Source organism: Carcharhinus amblyrhynchos, chromosome 4 (genome assembly GCF_965287045.1).
Source record: "Carcharhinus amblyrhynchos chromosome 4, sCarAmb.v2.hapA, whole genome shotgun sequence".
Lineage (NCBI taxonomy): Eukaryota > Metazoa > Chordata > Chondrichthyes > Carcharhiniformes > Carcharhinidae > Carcharhinus > Carcharhinus amblyrhynchos.
Genome location: NC_137327.1, coordinates 1,211,855 through 1,238,234, shown reverse-complemented (window position 1 = coordinate 1,238,234; position 26,380 = coordinate 1,211,855). Strand labels below are relative to the sequence as shown.

Sequence of the window (26,380 nt, the reverse complement as noted above, 5' to 3'; positions counted from 1 at the left end):
CTCACTGAGAGACAGAATCCACAGGTACTGATTCTCACTGAGAGACAGGGTCCACAGGTACTGATTCTCACTGAGAGACAGGATCCACAGGTACTGATTCTCATTGAGAGACAGGGTCCACAGGTACTGATTCTCACTGAGAGACAGGATCCACAGGTACTGATTCTCATTGAGATACAGGGTTCACAGGTACTGATTCTCATTGAGAGACAGGGTCCACAGGTACTGATTCTCATTGAGATACAGGGTTCACAGGTACTGATTCTCATTGAGATACAGGGTCCACAGGTACTGATTCTCACTGAGAGACAGGATCCACAGGTACTGATTCTCACTGAGATACAGGATCCACAGGTACTGATTCTCACTGAGAGACAGGATCCACAGGTACTGATTCTCACTGAGAGACAGGATCCACAGGTACTGATTCTCATTGAGAGACAGGATCCACAGGTACTGATTCTCACTGAGAGACAGAATCCACAGGTACTGATTCTCATTGAGATACAGGGTCCACAGGTACTGATTCTCACTGAGATACAGGGTCCACAGGTACTGATTCTCATTGAGATACAGGATCCACAGGTACTGATTCTCACTGAGAGACAGGATCCACAGGTACTGATTCTCATTGAGATACAGGATCCACAGGTACTGATTCTCACTGAGAGACAGGGTCCACAGGTACTGATTCTCATTGAGATACAGGATCCACAGGTACTGATTCTCACTGAGATACAGGATCCACAGGTACTGATTCTCACTGAGAGACAGGGTCCACAGGTACTGATTCTCACTGAGATACAGGATCCACAGGTACTGATTCTCACTGAGATACAGGATCCACAGGTACTGATTCTCACTGAGAGACAGGGTCCACAGGTACTGATTCTCACTGAGAGACAGGGTCCACAGGTACTGATTCTCACTGAGAGACAGGATCCACAGGTACTGATTCTCACTGAGATACAGGATCCACAGAAACTGATTCTCATTGAGAGACAGGATCCACAGGTACTGATTCTCACTGAGATACAGGATCCACAGGTACTGATTCTCACTGAGAGACAGAATCCACAAGTACTGATTCTCATTGAGAGACAGGGTCCACAGGTACTGATTCTCACTGAGAGACAGTGTCCACAGGTACTGATTCTCATTGAGAGACAGGGTCCACAGGTACTGATTCTCACTGAGAGACAGGATCCACAGGTACTGATTCTCATTGAGATACAGGGTTCACAGGTACTGATTCTCATTGAGAGACAGGGTCCACAGGTACTGATTCTCATTGAGATACAGGGTTCACAGGTACTGATTCTCATTGAGAGACAGGGTCCACAGGTACTGATTCTCACTGAGATACAGGGTCCACAGGTACTGATTCTCACTGAGAGACAGGATCCACAGGTACTGATTCTCACTGAGATACAGGATCCACAGGTACTGATTCTCACTGAGAGACAGAATCCACAGGTACTGATTCTCATTGAGATACAGGGTCCACAGGTACTGATTCTCACTGAGATACAGGGTCCACAGGTACTGATTCTCATTGAGATACAGGATCCACAGGTACTGATTCTCACTGAGAGACAGGATCCACAGGTACTGATTCTCATTGAGATACAGGATCCACAGGTACTGATTCTCACTGAGAGACAGGGTCCACAGGTACTGATTCTCATTGAGATACAGGATCCACAGGTACTGATTCTCACTGAGATACAGGATCCACAGGTACTGATTCTCACTGAGAGACAGGGTCCACAGGTACTGATTCTCACTGAGATACAGGATCCACAGGTACTGATTCTCACTGAGATACAGGATCCACAGGTACTGATTCTCACTGAGAGACAGGGTCCACAGGTACTGATTCTCACTGAGATACAGGATCCACAGGTACTGATTCTCACTGAGATACAGGATCCACAGGTACTGATTCTCACTGAGAGACAGGGTCCACAGGTACTGATTCTCACTGAGAGACAGGATCCACAGGTACTGATTCTCACTGAGATACAGGATCCACAGAAACTGATTCTCATTGAGAGACAGGATCCACAGGTACTGATTCTCACTGAGATACAGGATCCACAGGTACTGATTCTCACTGAGAGACAGAATCCACAAGTACTGATTCTCATTGAGAGACAGGGTCCACAGGTACTGATTCTCACTGAGAGACAGTGTCCACAGGTACTGATTCTCATTGAGAGACAGGATCCACAGGTACTGATTCTCACTGAGAGACAGTGTCCACAGGTACTGATTCTCACTGAGAGACAGGGTCCACAGGTACTGATTCTCACTGAGAGACAGGATCCACAGGTACTGATTCTCACTGAGAGATAGGGTCCACAGGTGCTGATTCTCACTGAGAGACAGGGTCCACAGGTACTGATTCTCACTGAGAGACAGGGTCCACAGGTACTGATTCTCACTGAGATACAGGGTCCACAGGTACTGATTCTCACTGAGAGACAGGGTCCACAGGTACTGATTCTCACTGAGAGACAGGGTCCACAGGTACTGATTCTCACTGAGAGACAGGGTCCACAGGTACTGATTCTCACTGAGAGACAGGATCCACAGGTACTGATTCTCACTGAGAGATAGGGTCCACAGGTGCTGATTCTCACTGAGAGACAGGATCCACAGGTACTGATTCTCACTGAGATACAGGATCCACAGGTACTGATTCTCATTGAGATACAGGATCCACAGGTACTGATTCTCATTGAGAGACAGGATCCACAGGTACTGATTCTCACTGAGATACAGGATCCACAGGTACTGATTCTCACTGAGAGACAGGGTCCACAGGTACTGATTCTCACTGAGATACAGGATCCACAGGTACTGATTCTCACTGAGAGACAGGGTCCACAGGTATTGATTCTCACCAAGATACAAGAGTCAATGCTGCTGCATCTTATTGGGGTTTGGTTTTTCGATGACAGCTGTATAGTTGTGAAGGGAAGAGTGAGGGTTATGGTGGAGTAATATTTTGAGAGATAAAGACCATGATCGAGAACGTGATAATAAACATTTGCCTTTTCCTTGCAAATCACAAAATGAAGAAAGAGATCTTGAAGTTGAAACTCCATCATTTTCTTTATCATTGTAAAGCTGTGTACATTATTACATCAGATAAGAAGCAAAGGTGACATTCTTGTCAATGTGTAATTGTGACAGAACTTTCAGCCTTTGGTACCAGGCACTATCTTCTGCAGGACATTATAGTTACTAGAGCAGGACAGATTGGCAGATTGAAAGCCATGATCTTATTGAATGGCGGGACAGGCACGAAGGGCCAGATGGCCTACTCCTGCCCCTATTATGTTCTTATGTTCTTATTATGAAAGCAAGGAAATCTTGTACCTCTTTGGGGATCTGCTGAGCTGGAGGAATTGTGAGGAAGCTGCACTGAATTGCCACCTTTCCTCATATCGGTGTCACTGTGATGTTGGATCCAGTGATTAAGTTCTTCCCGGTCAGCTTCCTGGCAACGGCGCAGCACAGTCAGTGAACGGCGAGTCTTTTCCACCATATCCATGATACAGTTCAGGAGCTGACAGGAAAAGATCAAAGTCAGCCGTGTGAAAATAGAGAGGCAAAGCTACAGGAGGATTAAAGTGTAACAGAATGTTTATTCAGCATTTTCATATACTCAGCATGTCCTGAAGCATTAAGGAATTATTTGAAATATCAACACCGTTATGTAGTTAACTGAGCAGCCAATGTGAATTGATGGTTCTGATGTTAAACTTAGATCAGGAAAGATGGGAGAAGGCTCGAGAGGAGTAGGATTGTCTTATGGAGAGAGATTGGGTGGACTGGGCCTGAATTCACTGGAGTTTAGATGAATGAGAGGGGATCTTACTGAAACATGTAAAATTCTGATAGGGCTGGACAGGGCAACATGGTGGCACAGTGGTTACCACTGCTGACTCACAGCGCCAGGGACCCAGGTTCGATTCCCGGCTTGGGTCACTGTCTGTGTGGAGTTTGCATGTTCTCCCCGTGTCTGCGTGGGATCCCTCCAGGTGTTTCCTCACACAGTCTGAAAGACGTGCTGGTTAGGATGCATTGGCGGTGCTAAATTCTCCCTCAGTGTACCCAAACAGGTGCTGGAGTGTGGCTACTAGAGGATTTTCACAGTAATTTCATTGCAGTGTCAATGTAAACCTATTTGTGACACTAATAAAACAAAAAAAGATTGGATACAGGAGTGTTCTTTTCTTTGGCTCAGAGGTCGAGAACAAGGGGTCACAGTCTTAGGCACTATCACCATTGTGTGTCACCACCATCACCATGCTAAAAAAAACCTTCTGCCCTTACTCAGTCCGTATCCCTCTATTCCCTCCTTATTCATGTACCCGTCCAGATGCCTCTTAAATGTTGCTAATGTGCCTGCTTCCACCACCTCCTCTGGCAGCGCGTTCCAGGCACCCACCACTCTCTGCGTGAAAAGCTTCCCCTGCACATCTCCCTTAAACTTTCCCCCTCTCACCTTGAACCTGTGCCCCTTGTAATTGACACTTCCACCTTGGGAAAAAGCCTCTGACTATCCAACCTGTCTATGCCTCTCATCATTTTGTAGACCTCTATCAGGTCTCCCCTCAGCCTCCATCTCCCCAGTGAAAACAATCCCAGTTTATCCAATCTCTCCTCATAGTCAACACCCTCGAGATCAGGCAACATCCTGGTGAACATTCTTTGCACTCTCTCCAGAGTTGCCATGTCTTTCTGGTAGTGTGGTGAGCAGAACTGCACGTAGTACTCCAAATAGGGCCTGACCAAGGTTTTATATAGCTGCAACATGATTTTCCAACTCTTGTACACAATGCCCCAGCTAACGAAGGTAATCATGCCATTCGCCTTCATAAATCACCATGGCCAACTGTGTTGCCACATTCCTGAACCAGCTTCTGCAGGAGAGATGGTGTGGAAAATAGAAGCAGTTACGTTGAAGTGGTGGAGGCTGCCTCGCTAAATATTTTTAAGACACGGGTTGATGGGTTTTTGATAGGCAAGGGGATTAAGGGTTATGGGGAGAGGGCGGGAATGTGGAACTGAGCCACGACAGATCAGCCATGATCTTATTGAATGGCGGGGCAGGCTCGAGGGGCCAGATGGCCTACTCCTGCTCCTATTTCTTATGTTCTTAAAAAGACTGAACATCCTCTGTTTCACTTCATTTTAGAGAAAGCCCACTAAAAGGTTAAATGTATCAACAATCTTACAGGTAACAGAGAGTGTAAATACCCCACACCTACATTATCCAGGTGCTTCCATTCCTCTGCCCACTCCTGGTCTGTCAAGCGATGATCAATCACTTCTTCCTGTCGGGATCTGTGTGTTCCTGGAGCTGAAAGCAAAACACCAACATCAGCAGAAATCAGAAATCATCGTCCATCCTGCTAAATTAAAACTAAGTTAAGACACGGTAACTAAACACTGCACACCACAAAGTTCAGACTCTAAGTGCCGGCCTCCAGTCACCAGCCACATCCAGCAGGCGCCCAGAATGTGAGTATTTACAAAACTGAAGCATTTGCATCTTCAACCAGAAACGCCGATTGGACGATCCACCTCAGCCTCCTCCAGTGCCGATTGGACGATCCACCTCAGCCTCCTCCAGTGCCGATTGGACGATCCACCTCAGCCTCCTCCAGTGCCGATTGGACGATCCACCACAGCCTCCTCCAGTGCCGATTGGACGATCCACCTCAGCCTCCTCCAGTGCCGATTGGACGATCCACCTCAGCCTCCTCCAGTGCCGATTGGACGATCCACCTCAGCCTCCTCCAGTGCCGATAGGACGATCCACCTCAGCCTCCTCCAGTGCCGATTGGACGATCCACCTCAGCCTCCTCCAGTGCCGACTGGATGATCCACCTCAGCCTCCTCCAGTGCCGATAGGACGATCCACCTCAGCCTCCTCCAGTGCTGATTGGACGATCCACCTCAGCCTCCTCCAGTGCTGATTGGACGGTCCACCTCAGCCTCCTCCAGTGCTGATTGGACGATCCACCTCAGCCTCCTCCAGTGCCGAATGGACGATCCATCTCAGCCTCCTCCAGTGCTGATTGGACGATCCACCTCAGCCTCCTCCAGTGCTGATTGGATGATCCATCTCGGCCTCCTCCAGTGCTGATTGGATGATCTACTTCGGCCTCCTCCAGTGCCGACTGGACGATCTACCTCGGCCTCCTCCAGTGTCGATTGGACGATCCACCTCAGCCTCCTCCAGTGCCGACTGGACGATCCACCTCAGCCTCCTCCAGTGCCGACTGGATGATCCACCTCAGCCTCCTCCAGTGCCGATAGGACAATCCACCTCAGCCTCCTCCAGTGCTGATTGGACGATCCACCTCAGCCTCCTCCAGTGCTGATTGGACGGTCCACCTCAGCCTCCTCCAGTGCTGATTGGACGATCCACCTCGGCCTCCTCCAGTGCTGATTGGATGATCCATCTCGGCCTCCTCCAGTGCTGATTGGACGGTCCACCTCAGCCTCCTCCAGTGCTGATTGGGCAATCCACCTCGGCCTCCTCCAGTGCTGATTGGATGATCCATCTCGGCCTCCTCCAGTGCTGATTGGACGATCCACCTCGGCCTCCTCCAGTGGTCCCCAGCATCTCAGATGTCAGACTTCAGCTGATTGGATTCACTCCACATGATGTGAAGAAAGGGCTGAAGGCATTGGATACAGAAAAGACTATGGAGCCAGAAAATACCCCACTAATAGCACTGAAGACTTGTGCTCCAGAACTTGCTGTGCCCTTAGCCAAGCTCTTCCAGTACAACGCTAGCATCTAGCCGATAATTTGGAAAATTGCCCAGACATGTGCTATGCACACAAAACAGGACAAATCTAATCCAGCCAATTACTGCCCAATCGGTCTACTCTTGTGATGGAAGGGGTCATCGACAGCACTATCAAGCAGCACCTGCTCAGTAATAACCTGCTCACTGACGCTCAGTTTGGGTTCAGCCAGGGTCACTCAGCTCCTGACCTCACCACAGCCTTGGTTCAAACATGGAAAATGGAGCTGAATTCTAGAGGAGAATGTGAGAGTGACTGCCTTTCTCATCAAGGCCACATCTGAATGAACTCTAGCAAAACTGAAATCAATGGGAATCGGGGGAAAACCTTCGCAGGTTGGAATCACACCTTGCACAAAGTAAGATGGTTCTAGCAGTTGAAAGTTAATTATCTCAGTCTCAAGACATCACTACAAGATTCCCCAGAGCAGCATCCTAGGTCAACACCCTCAGTGGCTTCATCAATGAATTTTCTTCCATTATAAGGTCAGAATTGGGTATGTTAACTGATGATTGCACAATGTTCAACACCATTTATAACTCCTTAGATACTGAAGCAGTCCGTGTCAAATCGCAGCAAGACCTGAACAATATCCAGGCTTGGGCTGACAATTGGCGAGTAATATTCTCTCCACACAAATGTCAGGTGGTCATCCCCAACATTTGTGAATTCAACCATCTCCTCTTGACATTCAATGGCAATACCATCACTAAATCCCCCACTATTAACATTCTGGCCATTACCGTTGACTGGAAACTAAAGAGGACTTGACATATAAATACTGTGGCTGCAACAGCAGTTCAGAGGCTTAGAATTCTGCAGTGACTAACTCATCTCCTGACTCCCCAAAGCCTGTCCACCATCTAAAGCACAACTCAGGGGTGTGATAGAATAATGTCCAGTTGCCTGAGTGCAGCTCCAACAACACTCAAAAAGCTCGAAACCATGGTTCACTTTGATACCAATGACAGTAGTAGAAAGAGGGATGAGATCCTCCATCAAGGATTTAGGAAGTGAGGTAGCAGATTGAAAAGCAGGACTTCAAAGTGGGGAGGGAATGTTTCCTTCTGTGGGAGAACCTAGAACTAGGGGCAACTGTTTAAAAATAAAGGGTTACTCATTTAAAGTGGAGATAAGGTGAATTTTTTTCACTTTGTTATGAGTGTTTGGAACTGTCATCCTGAGAAGGTGGTGAAGGCAAAGCCTTGGAATACTTTGAAGATGGAGCTGGATAGGTTTTTGGTATGCAAGGGCATGAAAAGTTATCAGGAGTAGGCAGGATGCAGATTCGTCTTACTGACTGGCAGGCTGGTTTTAGAGACCACTAAGCAGGTAGTAGATTAATGAACTGACCTGTAGGCCGATGCCAATCCCAGAGGTCTCTGTGTTCTGAGTGCCTGTAAATATCCTGGTACTGGTGGGCCAGAGCCATGTCCTGCAACCGGTACTGCTGTGCTGTTGTTGGTGTCTGCTGTAACAGTCCATTAGGGAGGGGATGGATCCCATTGCTGGGACTAAAACATTTTCCGGGACTGAGTGTAAATGGCCTTTTACTGAGGTGTTCTGCTTGTAGTGGGTCACGCGCTAACCCGTTCTCTTTGGTCCTGCAAAAGAAGCAGAGACAAAGTCAAACTAAAAGCAAGAGAGTCCACCCTGTGGCAGGGGAGAGGATTCTTCCAGCCAATGTAAAAATGTGTGAAGTGATGGTGATTGAAGACACAGAAGTTAAAGGCTAAAGCTCTTTCTTATGACACAATTCATTGAAATCCTAAGAAAAGTTGAAAATATAAAATGGCAACTGACAGAAAGACCATAAGATAGAGGAGCAGAAGTTGGCCAATCGGCTCAAAGATCTGCTTTGCCATTCAATGGAATTGTGGTAACTTGGCCACGAAAATGTCGTCTAATTGTTGTAATTATTTATAACATTTTTAAAATACAGTACAGCATGGACTCAGAGCTGGAGGCATCTCCTCTGTGACAAAACTAAATCTGCGGAAGCCCACTCTACCTATGGTGTCACTTGCACATGTTCACACCCACAAAATCCGTCAGTTTATACATTCAAATAGGAAGGCACTCACTATAACACTTTATAAAGGGATCATGTCTGGTCTGATGTAATAATTCTCAACTCCACATCCCTGACTTACCCCATAATCCTGTTCCCCTTACTGATTAAAAACCTGCCTATCTCAGCCTTGAACATATTTAATGATCCAGCCTCTACAGCCCTCTGCAGTAAAGAATCCCATAGATTCACTCCCCTCTGAGAGAAGAAATTCCTCCTCATTCTGTCTTAAATGGGGCGACCTCCTTACTCTGAGACTATTCCCTCTGGCACTAGACTCTCCCACAAGGGAAACAACCTCTCAGCATCTACCCTGTCAAACCCCCTGAGACTCCTACATGTCTCAATAAGGTCACCTCTCACTCTTCTCAACTCCAATGAATACAGGCCCAACCTATTCAACCTCTCCTCATTGGAAAATCCATCCATCCCTGGGATCAACCTCTGAACCTTCTCTGGACGGTCTTCAATGCCAGTGTATCTTTCCTTAGATAAGGGGACCAATACAGCAGGTGGTCAGGAAGGCGAATGGGATGCTGGCCTTCATAGCGAGGGGGATTGAATATAAAAGTAGGGAGGTCTTGCTGCAGCTGTATAGGGCATTGGTGAGGCCGCAGCTGGAGTACTGTGTGCAGTTTTGGGCGCCGCACTCACGCAAGGATATTTTGGCCTTGGAGGGAGTGCAGAGGAGGTTTACTAGGCTGATACCGGAGTTGAGGGGATTGACCTATGAGGAGAGGCTGAATAAACTAGGCTTGTACTCGTTAGAGTTTAGAAGAATGAGGGGAGATCTCATTGAGACGTATAAGATGATGAATGGGATGGATAGGATAGAGGTGGAGAGACTCTTCCCGCTCAAAAAAGACAGTAGGACTAGGGGGCACAGCCTCAAGATAAAGGGGAGGCGGTTTAGAACGGAGTTGAGGAGGAACTTCTTCACTCAAAGGGTGGTGAATCTCTGGAATTCTCTGCCCGTTGAAGTGGTGGAGGCTGCCTCGCTAAATATTTTTAAGAAGCGGGTTGATGGGTTCTTGATAAGAGAGGGGATTAAGGGTTATGGGGAGAGGGCGGGAAAGTGGAACTGAGCCACAACAGATCAGCCATGATCTTATTGAATGGCGGGGCAGGCTCGAAGGGCTAGATGGCCTACTCCTGCTCCTATTTCTTATGTTCTTATGTTCTTACTGTTCACAGTATTCCAGCTGTGGTCCAATTAGTGCCTTGTATAATTTTAACAAGACTTCCCTATTTTTAAACTCCATTCCCTTTGAAATAAAGGTCAACATTCCATTTCCCTTCCATATTACCTGCTGAATTTGCATGCCAGCTTTTTGTGGTTTATGTACGAGGATCCCCAAATCTCTCTGTGCTGCAACATTCTGCAGTCCTTCTTTAAATAATGTTCAGCTCCTTTATTCTTCCTACCAAAGTGCAAAACTTCACATTTTCCTACGTTATACTCCATCTGCCAAGTTTTCTGCTCACATAACCTGTCCATATCCCTCTGAAGATTCTGAGCCATCCTCACTACTTGCCTTCCCACTTAGTTTTCTGTCATCCACAAACTTAGAAATTGTACATTCGCTTCCCTTGTCCAAGATATTAATATATATTGTAAATAATTGTGGCCCCAGCACTGATCTGTCAGGCGCTACACTAGTTACAGGTTGCCATCCTGAAAATGCCTCTCTTATCGCAACTGTGCCATTTAGGCCCTGCCATCAATGAGATTCCATCCATTTCCTGTCATCAGAGAAACTCTAACAGGATGATTGGCCCACCGTACATTCCATGAGCAAAGTAATCAAGTAACTACTGTCACTACTCACACAGCCAATATAGAAAACCGATCCAAGAACGGTTCAATTTCCAAGGAATAGCCGACCACACCCAGGACTGCACCAGTATACATTTCCCCCACTCCATCAACACCAGAGGTACAAACGACAGAAAGAAAGAACGCAGTCTTTTCCAGGGTACATGATCTGTCCACACCTTCATAGGATACAAACTAGGATTCCTTAATCCCAAAATAACAAAAGTACAAAAGGAAAACGCAACATTATTAGTTCTAACAGCGGCTTTCCTCACTCACAGTGAGGATTTATAAAGCCATATAGACCACCCCTATACCAAACCATCTATCTGCCATCCTGCTGAGGAGCTACTGATCTTGCATATAAATACTGAAGGGTACCAAAAATACACTCCCTCAGGTGTAAGGATTACAGCACATAAAAAAACAAGTAAATACCACATAACCCTCATGTCATACAACCAACTCAGCATGCTCTCCAATAAAAAGACCTAAAAACAATCCCCAAACAAGGAAATATCTCTGTATTGCAAACACTGAAACTCAAGAATCAGAATTTGACACAGGGCCAGTAGCAGTACGAGCGAACTCCTTACCCACCCCCTTTCCCCGATACCACACATCAAAACCAAGACTGAATGCAAACAGTAATGCACGCTACACTAAGGCCTCCCTCACTGCATTGTCAGAGCACACTGGTAGACCAATACTAACAGGATAACAAATGCCTCTGTACTCATCAAACACAAAATCAGGAACATAATCACAAGCACACAAAGTTCAGGATTAATGATGAACTACAGGATAATATAACCATCCATGGAGCTTGAAAAGGCCAAAGCTGTGACAGGATCAACAAACAATATCCTGGATCCATCCAGAGTTTCACCTAAGCCTCTGCATTGCCACCATGTCATTGTCACAAAGCCCCAGGAAAAAGTAACCTATGTCCCAGCAAGTGACAAAGACCTGACGTGTCCAGCCCCTTGTCAACAAACAGTGAGGACAAGACAACATAAGACTAGTGATCTTCCCCTGGTCTCAGAGACGTCATCCTGAGAAAGTCGTGAAGACTGGACACAATGTGCTGTGACTGACCCCTGGTCTGGGAGGCTGGACACAATGTGCTGCGGCTGACCCAAGGTCTTGGATACTTGATACAACGTACTTCATCAAACTCAAAACATCCAGTTCTCAAATCGTGATCATGAAAACATTGCAGCCAATTCTCAAATTCGACCGGGAATGCCTCCCCAGCTCCCCTCGGCAGAGTGGACACACAGATACTCCTTCTCCGACCCCACCTCCTTGAATCAACCAGGATGTTTGGCACATCATGCAGCAGGATTTCCAAGGACTGAAGGTGAGACTTCACTAAGGAAACTGCCCTCTCGACCGAAAGGATTCTCTTCTCCGCTTCATCCATTCTCTTTAGGATAACTCGCCAATCATTAAATAAGCATCAGAAATCAGTGGTGGGAACCACTGTGAAACCTTATGCAAACTATTTATTAATTTGATTTATTATTGTCACACGTATTAACATACAGTGAAAAGTATTGTTTCTTGCGCACAAAATGGACAAAACATACCATTCATAGAGAAGGAAACAAGAGAGTTCCAAATGTAGTGTTACAGTCGTAGCTAGGGTAATAGAGAAAGATTAGCTTAATGCGAGGTAAGTCCATTCAAAAATCTGATGGCAGCAGGGAAGAAGCTGTTCTTGAGTTGGATGGGAGGTTGGTTTGCGTGGTGGATTGGGCTACCTTCATGACCTTTTGTAGTTCCTTGCAGTCTTGGGCAGAGCAAGAGCTATACCAAGCTGTGATACAACCAGAAAGAATGCTTTCTATGGTGCATCTGTAAAAGTTGGTTAGAGTTATAGCGGACATGCTGAATTTCCTCAGTCTTCTGAGAAAGTAGAGGCGATGGTGAGCTTTTTTAACTACATTATCGGTGTGGAGGGGACCAAGACAGGTTATTGGTGATCTGGACACCTAAAAACTTGAAGCTTTCAGCCATTTCTACTTCATTCCATTGATGTAGATAGGGGCATGTTCTCCTTTATGCTTCCTGAAGTCAATGGCTATTTCCTTCGTTTTGTTGACATTGAGGGAGAGATTATTGTCGCCACCAAGATCGACCAGATTCTCTTTCTCATTCCTGTACTCTGTCTCGCCATTGTCTGAGATTTGTTTATTTAACTCCTCTGCCATTTCCTGGTTCCTCACTATTATTTCTCATCTGTGCAAATCCTGTCTGACCAATTACGGAGAACAAGCCTTGCATAACTTGCTGACATTTTTAGCCTGTTAAATATGCTGAATGTTAATATAATGGAGCAATACAACCATACACAAAGTGAGTGATAAAGTTGTAATCTTGTGAAGAAATTGAGATTTGGGAAACTAGACTGAGTTTCAGGTCTGTTCCCCTAAATGACAGAGTTTCAAGATGTAAATATAATGACAGTTAAAGAAAGCAGTATCACTCAACTTGACATTTTGACAGAGTATTTTACTGTTTATTTTAGAAGTTTTAGCAGATAAGCATAATTGGATTCAGGATAAGTTTTTCAATTTTGTACTTCATCTTGTTACCAAAGCAGAAGCTGATGGAACTGTCCCATGACCACACACTGAAAATTAAGGGTCAGCAACAACACCTTCCCAGTTTGGGCCATATGTTGCTCAGAGGACTCAGAACGGATAAAAGGCACAATGATGTCTTGTTAACTGTGTAGATAATGAACATTAAGGAACATTATTTTCTAATATGGCAGCAGTAAAAACAAGTACATCTTCCAGCAGCAAATGGAAAATGATTTACCAGTGCCATTGTCAAACATCATATCAAGAACAGACAAAACACAGCAGTGAGAAGCAAGCATATCCCTCCCACTGATACCTGTTCATAAATATTTGTTTCTTTAAAAAATCATTATTAAAATAAACTACACAGGCAGCACTTTTGTGTTATAGGTAATATAAAGTGTGATAATTTAAATCAGGGTCTATTATTACTAATCCATTTGAAAAATAGTCCTTCAACAAACTAAGTTTGAGAACTGGCATAAACTAGGTCTGTAAAGAGCTAGTTCTCAAATTTAGCTTTGACAAAGCTTTGACATCTGGACTCGAAACATCAGCTCTTTTCTCTCCACAGATGCTACCAGACCTGCTGAGATTTTGCAGCATTTTCTCTTTGGTTTCAGATTCCAGCATCTGCAGAAATTTGCTTTTTGTAGGCTAGGTTTGTATTCCCCTCAAGTAGAGAAATTTAAAGGCAATTAAAAAGATGAAAGATTTGCTAGGATGGAAAGAGAGAAACACTTTGGTGCAGGAATGCAGAATAAAAGGGGCTTAACCTGAAAATTGGAGGCAGATCATTCAGGTGTAATGTTAGGAAGCACCTCTTCACACAGGGTCAGAGAAATCTGCAATTCTCACCTCCAAAAAAAGGTGCTACGGCTCAGGGCCTTATTTCAAGACTGGGATAGATAGATTTTATTGATTAAGGATTTAAAAGTTTTATGGATCGAAGGCAAATGGATGGAGTTAAGATACTGAATCAAATGGTGTGGAACAAGATCAAGGAGCTTCCAAATGGTCTCCTCCCATTCCCATCATCTTGCCGAATGTTTATATTGTCAGAAATCAATGGGAGGTATCAGAATGTCCATAATCAACCCTAACCAATAAAAAATATCCCAGCAAAGCATTGGTAGTTTTTTATTCATTTGTGGGACAGGGGCATTGCTGGCTGGCCCATCCCTGGTTGCCCTAGTTCAAGAGCAGTTGAGAGTCACATGTAGGCCAGACCAAGTAAGGATGGCAGATTTCTTTCCCTAAAGGACGTTAGTGAACCAGATAGGTCTTTCCGACAATTGGCAATGGTTTCATGGTCATCAGTAGATTGTTAATTCCAGATATTTTTTACTGAATTCAAATTTCACCATCTGCTGTGGCAGGATTCAAACCCGGGTCCCCAGAACATTAAGTTTCTGGATTAATAGTCTTGTGATAATACCACTGGACCATCGCCTCTCCTAGTTTAAAAGATTATGAGCCTATATAAATGCAGAAGTATGGGTAACAATGGACATGGTGTCACAACATAACACTGCTAGAGACTTTGGTGACTCCAGATCCACAGCAATGTGGTTGACTCTTAAATGCCCGCGGAATGGGCAATAAATGCTGGCCCAGCCAGTGACACTCACATCCCGTGAACAAATTAAAAAAAAGTAACAGCTTTCTGCTCTGCCTCGAGAATTCATGAATAGAAAGTGCAGGGAGCCTCAGGACAGAAGGTGATGCCACACCCACCTGTCAGAGGTCTTTCGTTTACGATTTTCATTCACTTCCAGCAGGATTTCAGAGGAGTCAATGGATGAGGTGCAATTGCCATTGAGAAACAACTGTTCATGCTGGGCCAGATACTGAGCTGGTGTTTGCTTTGCAAGACGGGCACAATATAGAAGTTCCTGTTGTAATAGTGGCAGATTGGCCTGAAAGAAACAGAATAAAAATAAAAACCAGACTGAGGGAAGGCCATCTGGTCCAGCCCGCCTCATCTAGAACATACAGGAGATTTGTTCCAAGCAGGCTCGATCACCACCCACCCATTTTTTACAATCTGCCCTGAAATAATCTAATTGTGCTGTTACCCTCTTACTCACCCTTAATCCACATTCAAAACAGATATTAATATTGCTTCTTTGAAAGACATTAAGTAACCCAAAAAAATCTTTTGAAGATGTTCTTCAACATCCACTATCCTGTGCCAGGAAAATCTCACTCAAGATCATAAATCTTCCTCTTGGTTTCCACCTTAATTCCCAATTCAGTATTCATGATGGAAACTATCTATGTAAACTTATCACATTGTAATGACATCCTCCTGGCAATGGGGGCACTGCAATGTCACCACTGGGAGGAGGAAAGCAGGAGGAGATGAGAGAAAAGGAAAACTGGGGACAGGAGAGAGAGAAACATAGAGAGATAAAGTCTTGAAACTCTAGACCTCAAAGAACTGCAGATGTTCAGTCCTTCATTGTTCCGTTGGAGCAGAGTCGAGAGGCAGTGATTTTTGTGCGAGTAAGGAGGCAGTAAAAAGGTGCGTTTTTTTTTTCTGTTTATTTTGCTTAACTGTTTAATTCTAGTTTCAGTTGCGAGTTTTTTTTTTCGGCGGTTTTTTTTTAAATTAGTTAAAAACCGGAAGTCGTCACTAGGGCGTCGACCGGTAGTTGTAGTTTTTTTTTCTTCAGGCCTCTAATCCTATAAATTAGTCCAGAGAGGATACCCGATTCTCTACACTAGTAGAGAATCCCACCCTCCCACCTCCTCTAACCTAATTATAAGTGTGGGGAAGTTTTTTTTTAAATATTTTTTACTTTTTTTTGCTGTTACCTGTTTCAAGGATGGCAGTTCGGGCAGTGTGCTGCATCTCCTGTGGGATGTATGTGGTGAGGGAATCCAGTAGTGTTTCAGGGGATTTTACTTGTAGGAAGTGTCTTAGATTGAAGCTTCTGGAGGAGCGTGTTAAGGAGCTGGAGGTGGAATTAGATGAGCTCCGCATAATTCGTGAGGCAGAGAGAGACATTGATAGGAGTTTTAAGGAAATAGTCACTCCTAGTAATCAGTCTTGGGTCAATGTCAAGAGGAGGGGAAAGAAGCATGTGGGAGGAGAATCCCCTGGGGCTGTTCCCCTCCAAAATAGGTTTTCGGTCCTGGAGGCTACAGTTGAGGAAGCATCAACTGGGGATAGCCAAAGGGAGCAGGACTCTGGGGGTGAGCCTATTGTAAAAGCTCAGGTGTCTAGGGGATGCAAGAGATTGGGCCTCGTGATTGGGGACTCTACAGTTAAGGGGACGGATAGGAGAGTTGGTAGTAAGGGTAGGGACTCAGGGCTGGTGTGTTGCCTACCAGGGGCTGGGGTCCGGGATGTGTCAGAGAGGATATTCAAGACTCTTAGGGGAGAGGGAGATCAACCCCAAGTTATAATTCATGTGGGGACACATGACATAGGGAGGTTTAGGGAAGGGGATATTAAGCAGAGTTTCATGGAGTTGGGATGGAAACTAAAGGCCAAGTCAAACAGAGTGGTAATCTCTGGACTCTTGCCTGTGCCACGGGGTAGTTTAGAGAGGAATAGGGAGAGGGAAAGTTTGAACTTGTGGCTGAGGGGATGGTGCAGGAGGGAGGGGTTTAATTACTTAAGCAATTGGGGCTCATTCTGGGGAAGGTGGGATCTCTATAAGAGTGATGGTATACATTTGAACCAGAGGGGAACAAATATCCTGGGGGGTAAATTTGTGAAGGCTATGCGGAGTGGTTTAAACTGATTCAGAGGGGGGGTGGGATCCTGGGTAGAGGGGGTGAAAGTGAGGGGGGCATAGAAGGGGATGGCATTGCACGGCATTGTGGGGGTGGGGCGGAGCGAGGTTTGAAATGTATATACTTTAACGCGAGGAGTATTCGCAATAAAGTGGATGAACTTGCAGCGTGGACCAGTACCTGGGACTTTGATGTTGTGGCCATTTCAGAGACGTGGATAGAGCAGGGTCAGGAATGGATGTTGCAGGTGCCGGGGTACAAGTGCTTTAGTCGGAGTAGAGAAGGAGGTAGAAGGGGGGGGTGGAGTAGCATTATTGGTCAAGGACTGTATCACAGTGTCAGAGAGGAAGTTTAATGAGGACTTGTCTGTTGAGGTAGTATGGGCAGAAATTAGAAATAGGAGAGGAGAGGTCACCCTGTTGGGAGTCTTTTATAGACCTCCAAAAAGTTCTAGAGAGGTTGAGGAAAGGATTGCAGAGACGATCCTGGTTAGGAGTGAAAGTAATAGGGTAATTGTTATGGGGGGCTTTAACTTTACTAACATTGATTGGAATTGCTATAGCTCTAGCTCGTTAGAGGGGTCAGTTTTTGTTCAAAGTGTGCAGGAAGGTTTTTTTGACTCAATATGTAGATAGGCCAACTAGAGGTGAGGCTATATTGGACTTGGTGCTGGGAAATGAGCCAGACCAGGTGCTAGACTTGGAAGTTGGTGTGCTTTTTGGTGATAGTGACCACAATTCGGTTACGTTCACCTTAGTGATGGAAAGGGATAGGCATGAACCTCGGGTCAGTAGTTTTAGCTGGGGGAAGGGTAATTATGAGGCCATTAGGAGAGAATTAGGAAGCATTGGTTGGACTAGGAGATTACAGGGACTAGGAACGTCTGAAATGTGGAGTTTTTTCAAGGAGCAGCTACTGTGGGTCTGTGATAGGTATGTCCCTGTCAGGCAAGGAGGAATTGGTAGGGCTAGGGAACCGTGGTGCACAAAAAAAGTTGATTTGTTGGTTAGGAAGAAGAAGGAGGCTTATGTTCGGATGAGGCTTGAGGGCTCGGGTAGTGCAGTAGAAAGCTTTAGATTGGCTAGGAGGGAGTTGAAGAGGGAGTTAAGAAGGGCTAGAAGAGGGCATGAGATGACTTTGGCTGATAGGATTAAGGAGAATCCTAAGGCGTTCTATAGGTATGTCAAGAACAGAAGGTTGGTTAGGGCAAGATTAGGGCCAGTTACAGACAGTAGGGGGAAGTTGTGTGTGGAACCGGAAGAGATTGGAGAGGCATTGAACCATTATTTCTCTTCGGTGTTCACGCAGGACGATATGAATGTAGCTGAGGAGGTCACTGGGGTGAAGGGGTGTAAAATAGAAAGTATTGCAGTTGATACTGAGGATGTGTTGGATATTCTAGAAGGGTTGAAAATAGATAAGTCCCCTGGTCCAGACGGGATTTACCCTAGGATTCTATGGGAGGCAAGAGAGGAGATTGCAGAGCCACTGGCTCTGATCTTCAGGTCGTCGTTGGTCTCTGGTATAGTACCGGAAGATTGGAGGACAGCGAATGTTGTCCCATTGTTTAAGAAGGGGAACAGAGACTTCCCTGGGAATTATAGACCAGTGAGTCTTACTTCTGTAGTGGGCAAGGTTTTAGAAAGAATTATTAGGGATAGGATTTATAGTTATTTGGAGAGTAATGAATTGATTAGAGATAGTCAGCATGGTTTTGTAGCAGGAAGGTCGTGCCTTACTAACCTTATTGAGTTCTTTGAGAAGGTGACCAAAGAGGTGGATAGGGGTCAGGCAGTAGACGTGGTATATATGGATTTTAGTAAGGCGTTTGATAAGGTTCACCATGGTATGCTTCTGCAGAAAATGCAGATGTATGGGATTGGTGGTAATTTAGGTACTTGGATCAGGAATTGGTTAGCAGATAGGAGACAGAGGGTGGTGGTTGATGGTAATTATTCATCATGGAGTTCGGTTACGAGTGGTGTGCCTCAGGGATCTGTTTTGGGGCCACTGCTGTTTGTAATCTTTATTAATGATCTGGATGAGGGTATAGTTGGGTGGATTAGTAAGTTTGCTGATGACACCAAAGTCGGAGGTGTGGTAGATTGTGAGGAAGGGTGTCGAAGTTTGCAGGGTGACTTGGACAGGTTGCAGAGCTGGGCCGCGAGGTGGCGGATGGAGTTTAATGCGGAGAAGTGTGAGGTAATCCATTTCGGTAGGAATAACAGATGTGTTGAGTATAGGGCTAACGGGAGGACTTTGAATAGAGTGGAGGAGCAGAGGGATCTAGGTGTATGTGTACATAGATCCCTGAAAGTTGGGAATCAAGTAGATAAGGTTGTTAAGAAGGCGTACGGTGTCTTGGCGTTTATTGGTAGGGGGATTGAATTTAGGAGTCGCGGCGTCATGTTGCAACTGTACACAACTCTGGTGCGGCCGCACTTGGAGTACTGTGTGCAGTTCTGGTCCCCACATTACAGGAAGGATGTGGAGGCTTTGGAGAGGGTGCAGAGGAGGTTTACCAGGATGTTGCCTGGTATGCAGGGGAGGTCCTATGAGGAGAGACTGAAGGATTTGGGGTTGTTTTCACTGGAAAGAAGGCGGCTAAGAGGGGATCTTATAGAAACATATAAGATGATTAGAGGTTTAGATAGGGTGGATGGTGATAGCCTGTTTCCTCGGATGGAGAAAGCTAGCACGAGGGGGCATGGCTTTAAATTAAGGGGGGGTAGTTATAGGACGGATGTCAGGGGCAGGTTCTTTACCCAGAGGGTGGTGAGGGATTGGAATGCCCTGCCTGCTGCAGTTGTAAATGCGCCTAGTTTGGGGGCGTTTAAGAGATCCGTGGATAGGTTTATGGACGAAAAGGGATTGGTTTAGATTAGTGGGTCAATGTTTTTTTTTAAAAATAAGACTGGTCGGCGCAACATTGTGGGCCGAAGGGCCTGTTCCGCGCTGTAATGTTCTATGTTCTATGTTCTATGTTCAGTAAATTCAAGCCTGAGGTCAGTACTGTTTGTATATGTAGGAAATAGCCACTGGGTCACGACCTCCTGGGTGTCCATTCCTCTTTGACAATGACATCAGCAAGTGGGATATGAAGATGGCAGACATCATCACTGACAACTGAGAGTCACAGGCTGGTTACAGCCATAACCTCTGCAGGCTGGCTGTTTGGAAGGGCATAGGAAAAGGTGAGAAATAACAAGAAGCTTAGCTGGATGAATAGAGGGTCTAGAGAAAACAGGCTATTGAATTGTGCACCTTGTCAGCCCACTGTCTTCCTCTGCACAACATGTAACAGAGGCTGGCATGGCAGAGTGGGGCTCCTGAAGCACACCAGGCAATGTTCAATTCAAAGCTGATCACCGCTGTGCAAACCTATGTCTTACAGGACTGAAGACTGCCACAAGCCTAACAATGATGTGGAGATGCTGGCATTGGACTGGGATGGTATAATAAGAAATCCCACAACACCAGGTTAAAGTCCAACAGGTTTATTTGGTAGCACAAGTTTTTGGAGCATTGCTCCTTCATCAGCAGAGTTGAGTTTACAAACAGGGCATATATAAACATTATTATTGATAATGGTTGGAACGCAAGTCTTTACAGATACAGACAATACCAGTGGACAGAGGGTTAAGCACAGGTTAAAAAGGTGTGTATTGTCTCCAGCCAGGACAGTTAGTAGACCAAATGCAAGCCCAGGCCAAATGGTGGGGCTAACAGGTAGTGTGACATAAGAACATAAGAACATAAGAAATAGGAGCAGGAGTAGGCCATCTAGCCCTTCGAGCCTGCCCCGCCATTCAATAAGATCATGGCTGATCTGTCATGGCTCAGTTCCACTTTCCCGCCCTCTCCCCATAACCCTTAATCCCCTCTCTTATCAAGAACCCATCAACCCGCTTCTTAAAAATATTTAGCGAGGCAGCCTCCACCACCTCAACGGGCAGAGAATTCCAGAGATTCACCACCCTTTGAGTGAAGAAGTTCCTCCTCAACTCCATTCTAAACCGCCTCCCCTTTATCTTGAGGCTGTGCCCCCTAGTCCTACTGTCTTTTTTGAGCGGGAAGAGTCTCTCCACCTCTATCCTATCCATCCCATTCATCATCTTATACGTCTCAATGAGATCTCCCCTCATTCTTCTAAACTCTAACGAGTACAAGCCTAGTTTATTCAGCCTCTCCTCATAGGTCAATCCCCTCAACTCCGGTATCAGCCTAGTAAACCTCCTCTGCACTCCCTCCAAGGCCAAAATATCCTTGCGCAGGTGCGGCGCCCAAAACTGCACACAGTACTCCAGCTGCGGCCTCACCAATGCCCTATACAGCTGCAGCAAGACCTCCCTACTTTTATATTCAATCCCCCTCGCTATGAAGGCCAGCATCCCATTCGCCTTCCTGACCACCTGCTGCACCTGCAAGCTGGGTTTTTGCGACTCATGCACAAGGACCCCGAGGTCCCTCTGCACCGTCGCCTGCTGCAGTTTTTCGCCACGTAAGTAATAGTCCTTCCTACCATCCCGGTTGAGGCTGTCCTCATGTGTGCGGAACTTGGTTATCAGTCTCTGCTCGATGATTCTGCATTGTTGTGTGTCTTGAAGGCCGCCTTAGAGAATGCTTATTGAAGATCGTAGGCTGAATGCCCTTGACCCTTCCTGTCAGGGAACACTCCTGCCTGGTAATTATCTCCTATAAAGCCTAACAAAATTAAGGGATATGGAGATAGTGCAACTAATGCTGTGAAGATAGAAGATCAGCCATAATCAAGTTTTTTTTACGTTAAGTTTATTTATTGATGTCACAAGTAGGCTTACTGCAATGAAGTTATTGTGAAAATCCTCTAGTCGCCACACTCCGGTGCCTGTTCAGGTACAGCAGTGTCTGGCAATACAACGGGATATAGATAGGCTGGTATATTGGGCAGATATATGGCAAATGGAGTTTAACCCTGATAAATGTGAGGTGATGCATTTTGGCCAAAATAATGTAGGGGGGAGTTAAACGATAAAGGGTAAACCTATAAAGAGTATAGAAACGCAGCGGGACCTGGGGGTGCAAGTGCACAAGTCTTTGAAGGTGGCAGTACAAGTGAAGAAGGCTGTGAAGAAAGCTTATGGTATGTTTAGCCTTTATAGGAAGGGGTATAGAGTGCAAGAGCTGGAGTCTAATGTTGCAGTTGTATAGAACGTTGGTTAGGCCGCATTTGGAGTACAGCGTCCAGTTCTGGTCGCCTTACTACCGGAAAGATGTGGAGACTCTGGAGAGAGTGCAGAGGAGGTTTACCAGGATGTTGCCTGGTATGGAAGGACTGGGTTACAAGGAAAGATTGGGCAAATTGGGGCTGGTTTCCCTTGAAATACGGCGACTGAGGGGAGATCTAATAGAGGTATATAAGATTATGAAGGATATAGATAGAGTAAACAGTGGTAAGCTTTTTCCTATGTTAGAAATGCACAGTACGAGGGGCCACGGGCTTAGGGTGAGGGGGGAGAGGTATAACACGGATGTTATAGGGAGGTTTTTCACACAGAGGGTAGTGGGGGTATGAATGCTCTGCCAAGCAAGGTGGTGCTTGGTCCGGTCTGCAGGTGCAGCAGGTGATCAAGAAGGCGAATGGGATGCTGGCCTCTATAGCGAGGGGGATAGAATATAAAAGCAGGGAGGTCTTGCTGCAACTGTACAGGGCACTGGTGAGGCCGCCGCTGGAGTACTGTGTGCAGTTTTGGTCACCGCACTTGCGCAAGGATATTTTGGCCTTGGAGGGAGTGCAGAGGAGGTTCACTAGGCTGATACCGGAGGTGAAGGGGTTAGACTATGAAGAGAGACTAAATAGACTGGGCTTGTACTCATTGGAGTTTAGAAGGATGAGGGGGGATCTTATAGAGACGTATAAGATAATGAAGGGATGGATAGGGTAGAGGTAGAGAGATTCTTCCTGCTCAGAAAGGACAACGGGACTAGAGGGCACAGCCTCAAGATAAGGGCGGGGGGAGCAGTTTAGAACGGAGTTGAGGAGGAACTTCTTCACTCAAAGGGTGGTGAATCTCTGGAATTCTCTGCCTGTTGAAATGGTGGAGGCTGCCTCGCTAAATATATTTAAGTCACGGGTAGATAGGTTTTTGGTAGGCAAGGGGATTAAGGGTTATGGGGAGAAAGCGGGAAAGTGGAACTGATCCACTTCAGATCAGCCATGATCTTATTGAATGGTGGGGCAGGCTCGAAGGACTAGATGACCTACTCCTGCTCCTATTTCTTATGTTCTTATGGTGGAGGCAGGCACGCTGGAGTTGTTTAAGAATTACTTAGACAGGCACATGAGTGGGTTGGAGATGGGAGGATATAGGAGATTGTTTTAAATAAGGTTCATTAGCATTGGGATGTCCCTGGTAATGTATAAGGATGTGGAATGATACTAATGTTTTTCTCTTTTAATTCACAGGTTTTAAGTCAGTCCGCCTTGTTGTCCAACAAGGGGCATACACGCGATGGGTTGTACTAGGGCTGCTCTTGGATGTTCAAGAATAGCCTAGTACTTCATGTCGTTAGTGTACACTTCAACTGGACCAGATGCTGGGCATCACGACAGCTCAGTGACTATCACTATTTGCTGTGCAGACACATGGATTTGGGCCGGTGTCTGTGGGAGTTTGCGCATTCTCCCCGCGCTTGCATGGGTTTTCTCCGGGTGCCCTGGTTTCCTCCTACACCCCAAAGATGTGCTGTTAGGCTGATTGGAGGTAATAAATTGTTTCTAAATTAATTTTCCCTCAATGTGGAACGCCATAAGCATAGATAAGGGTCATGGGTGGAGGGGGGACTGGTAATGTTAAAATGGCGGCGTGGGCTCGTTGGGCCGAAGGGCCTGTTTCCCGGGCTGTCTTTGTTCTTGTTCTTTGTTCTTTGTACACTGAGGGAGAATTTAGCATGGCCAATATACCTAACCAACACATCTTTTGGACTGTAGGAGGAAACCGGAGCACCCGGAGGAAACCCAAGCAAACATGGGGAGAACATAGAACATAGAACATAGAACATTACAGCGCAGAACAGGCCCTTCGGCCCACGATGTTGCGCCGACCAGTTACAAAAACAATGACCCACTAGCCTATACCAATCCCTTTTCGTCCATAACGTGCAGACTCCGCACAGACAGTGACCCAAGCCAGGCATCAAACCCTTGTCCCTGGCTCTGAGAGGCAGCAGTGTAATCACAGTGCAGCCCCATACTAAACGGCAGAGTAGGCTTGAAGAGCTAAATAGAAACAAAGAAAAACTACAGCACAATACAGGCCCTTCAGCCCACAAAGTTATGCCAAAATGGCCTAATCCAATTCCTATTTCTCATACTCTTAAAGGAAAAGAAGCAGAGACAGTGGGGGGGCTAGAAAGCAGAAAGAGTGAGTTAAAAACCAAGGTGGGGCGTGGACAGGTAGCAGATGAAGTTTATTGCAGAGAAGTGCGAGGTGAATCATTTTGATAGGAAAAACATGGAAAGGAATATAAAATCAAAGGTAAAATTCTTAAAGGAGGGCAGGAGCAGAGGGAGCTGGGTGTATCTGTGCATTGATCATTGAAGGTGGCAGGACAGGTGAAGAGAGCAGTTAATAAAGTATCCTTTGCCTGATTAATAACAGCATAGAATACAACAAGCACGGAGGTTATGCTGAATTTATAGAAGACAGTAGTTAGACCTCAGCTGGAATACTGTGCACAGTTCTTGGTGCCACACTATCGGAAGGATCATCGAATCATCATCGAACCCTACAGTGCAGAAAGAGGCCCTTCAGCCCATCGAGTCTGCGCCGAACACAAGGATGTAAACACATTGGAGAGACAGCAGAAAAGGTTTACAAGAATGGTTCCAGGGATGAGAAATTTCAGCTATGAGGATAGATTGGAGAGGTTGGGACTGTTCCCCTTGGAGAAAGAAGAAGGCCAAGAGGGGATTTGATAGAGATGTTTAAAATCAAGAGGGGGCTGATCAGAGTAGACAGAGAGAAACTGTTCCTGCTTGTAAAAGGATTAAGAATGAGATGGCACAGATTGAAAGTGATTTGTAAAAGAAGCAAATGTGATGCAAGAAAAATCTTTCACACAGTGAGTCGTTGAGGTCTAAAATGCACTGCCTGGAAACGTAGTGGAGGCAGCTTCAATCAGGAGTTCCAGAGGGAATTAGATAATTATTTGAATAGAAACAAGGGTTACGGGGAAAAGACAGGAATGGCACTAAATCATGATGCTTTTTGGAGAGCCAGTTCAGACATGTTGGGCCAAGTAGCCTCCTTCTGCACCATAACAAATCTGGGATTCAGTGTGTGAGGAAGGAGGACACAGATGGAAAGAGTCAGAGATGAAAGTGACAGAGTTGGGGAAAGAGAAAGTGGGTGCTCCATGTGAGGAGAAAACAGGGGTTCAGCACAAAGTTCAATCTGCTCCTTTACGACTTTCAGGCACTCAAACTAATATTACATTCCTCAGCATCTACACAGTTCTGATACTCTCAAAATTACAAGAAGACAAATGTCATACCTTAAAAGCAGCACCTTACCCAGGATAGAGGATAAAATGAGGTTGCTCCCTACCTTCAGAAAAGGAATGACAAAAGGTCTCAGGGGGAAGTTTGTTGCTTCTTGCAGCTTTGAATGAAACAGCTCAATGGTCCAGGTGGAATTCTGCGACACATGAAAATAACGTAATTAGCTCAGATACCAAAATCAGCCACATATTGACATCAGGATTACATCTACAGAGCGTATCAGCATTGTAACACAGAGAGAACCACATGGCAAATAGCTTCTCCAGCTGATAAACAGCTGGACCATCTGATGCATTGAGCATAACACAGGTCTGAAATGTATACTTCGTCAATGAAAAATAAATGATTAGATTACGATACAGCTGGAATACACTTAGACACAATTCACAACAAACAAATGGTGGGAGGCAGTGGGGAGAGGGAGACAGAGTATTCCAGGTCGCTGAGAGAAGAATAGAAATTTCCATGATACAGATCGGTATTTTTCAATCTTATTCAGCAACAAAGCAAATAAAGATTGCAAATGTTACTCCCTTGTTCAAAGAAAGGAGGGAAGAATAAACCCAGCAATGACAAGGCAGTTAGTTTCAGGTCCATGAGTGGGGAAAATTTCAGAAACTAACATCCAGAAGAGGATTAACAGCCACTTATGAGCCAGGGCTAATAAAAGAAAGACAGCATCGATTTGTTTAGGGAAAATGGCATTTGACAAATCTGAATGAGGTGGTAGAAACGGTACCACTGATGTGTGGATGGACAAGATGTTTGATAAAGTA

The 26,380-nt window shown here is 45.6% G+C and overlaps 1 protein-coding gene across 15 annotated transcripts in view; it reads right to left on the bottom strand.

Annotated features, from left to right (window-relative positions):
* The window catches only part of cbfa2t3 (CBFA2/RUNX1 partner transcriptional co-repressor 3), a 147,656-nt gene that overhangs the window by 19,445 nt on the left and 101,831 nt on the right, over nt 1–26,380 (bottom strand). For all 15 annotated transcript variants that reach the window (XM_080186627.1, XM_080186618.1, XM_080186620.1 and 12 more), the window contains 5 exons: nt 25,651–25,740; nt 15,053–15,234; nt 8,191–8,441; nt 5,286–5,377; nt 3,388–3,577 (listed from right to left, as the gene is read on the bottom strand). In XM_080186627.1, the coding sequence (XP_080042753.1) occupies nt 3,388–3,577; nt 5,286–5,377; nt 8,191–8,441; nt 15,053–15,234; nt 25,651–25,740 (805 nt within the window). The remainder of the gene's footprint in view (nt 1–3,387; nt 3,578–5,285; nt 5,378–8,190; nt 8,442–15,052; nt 15,235–25,650; nt 25,741–26,380) is intronic.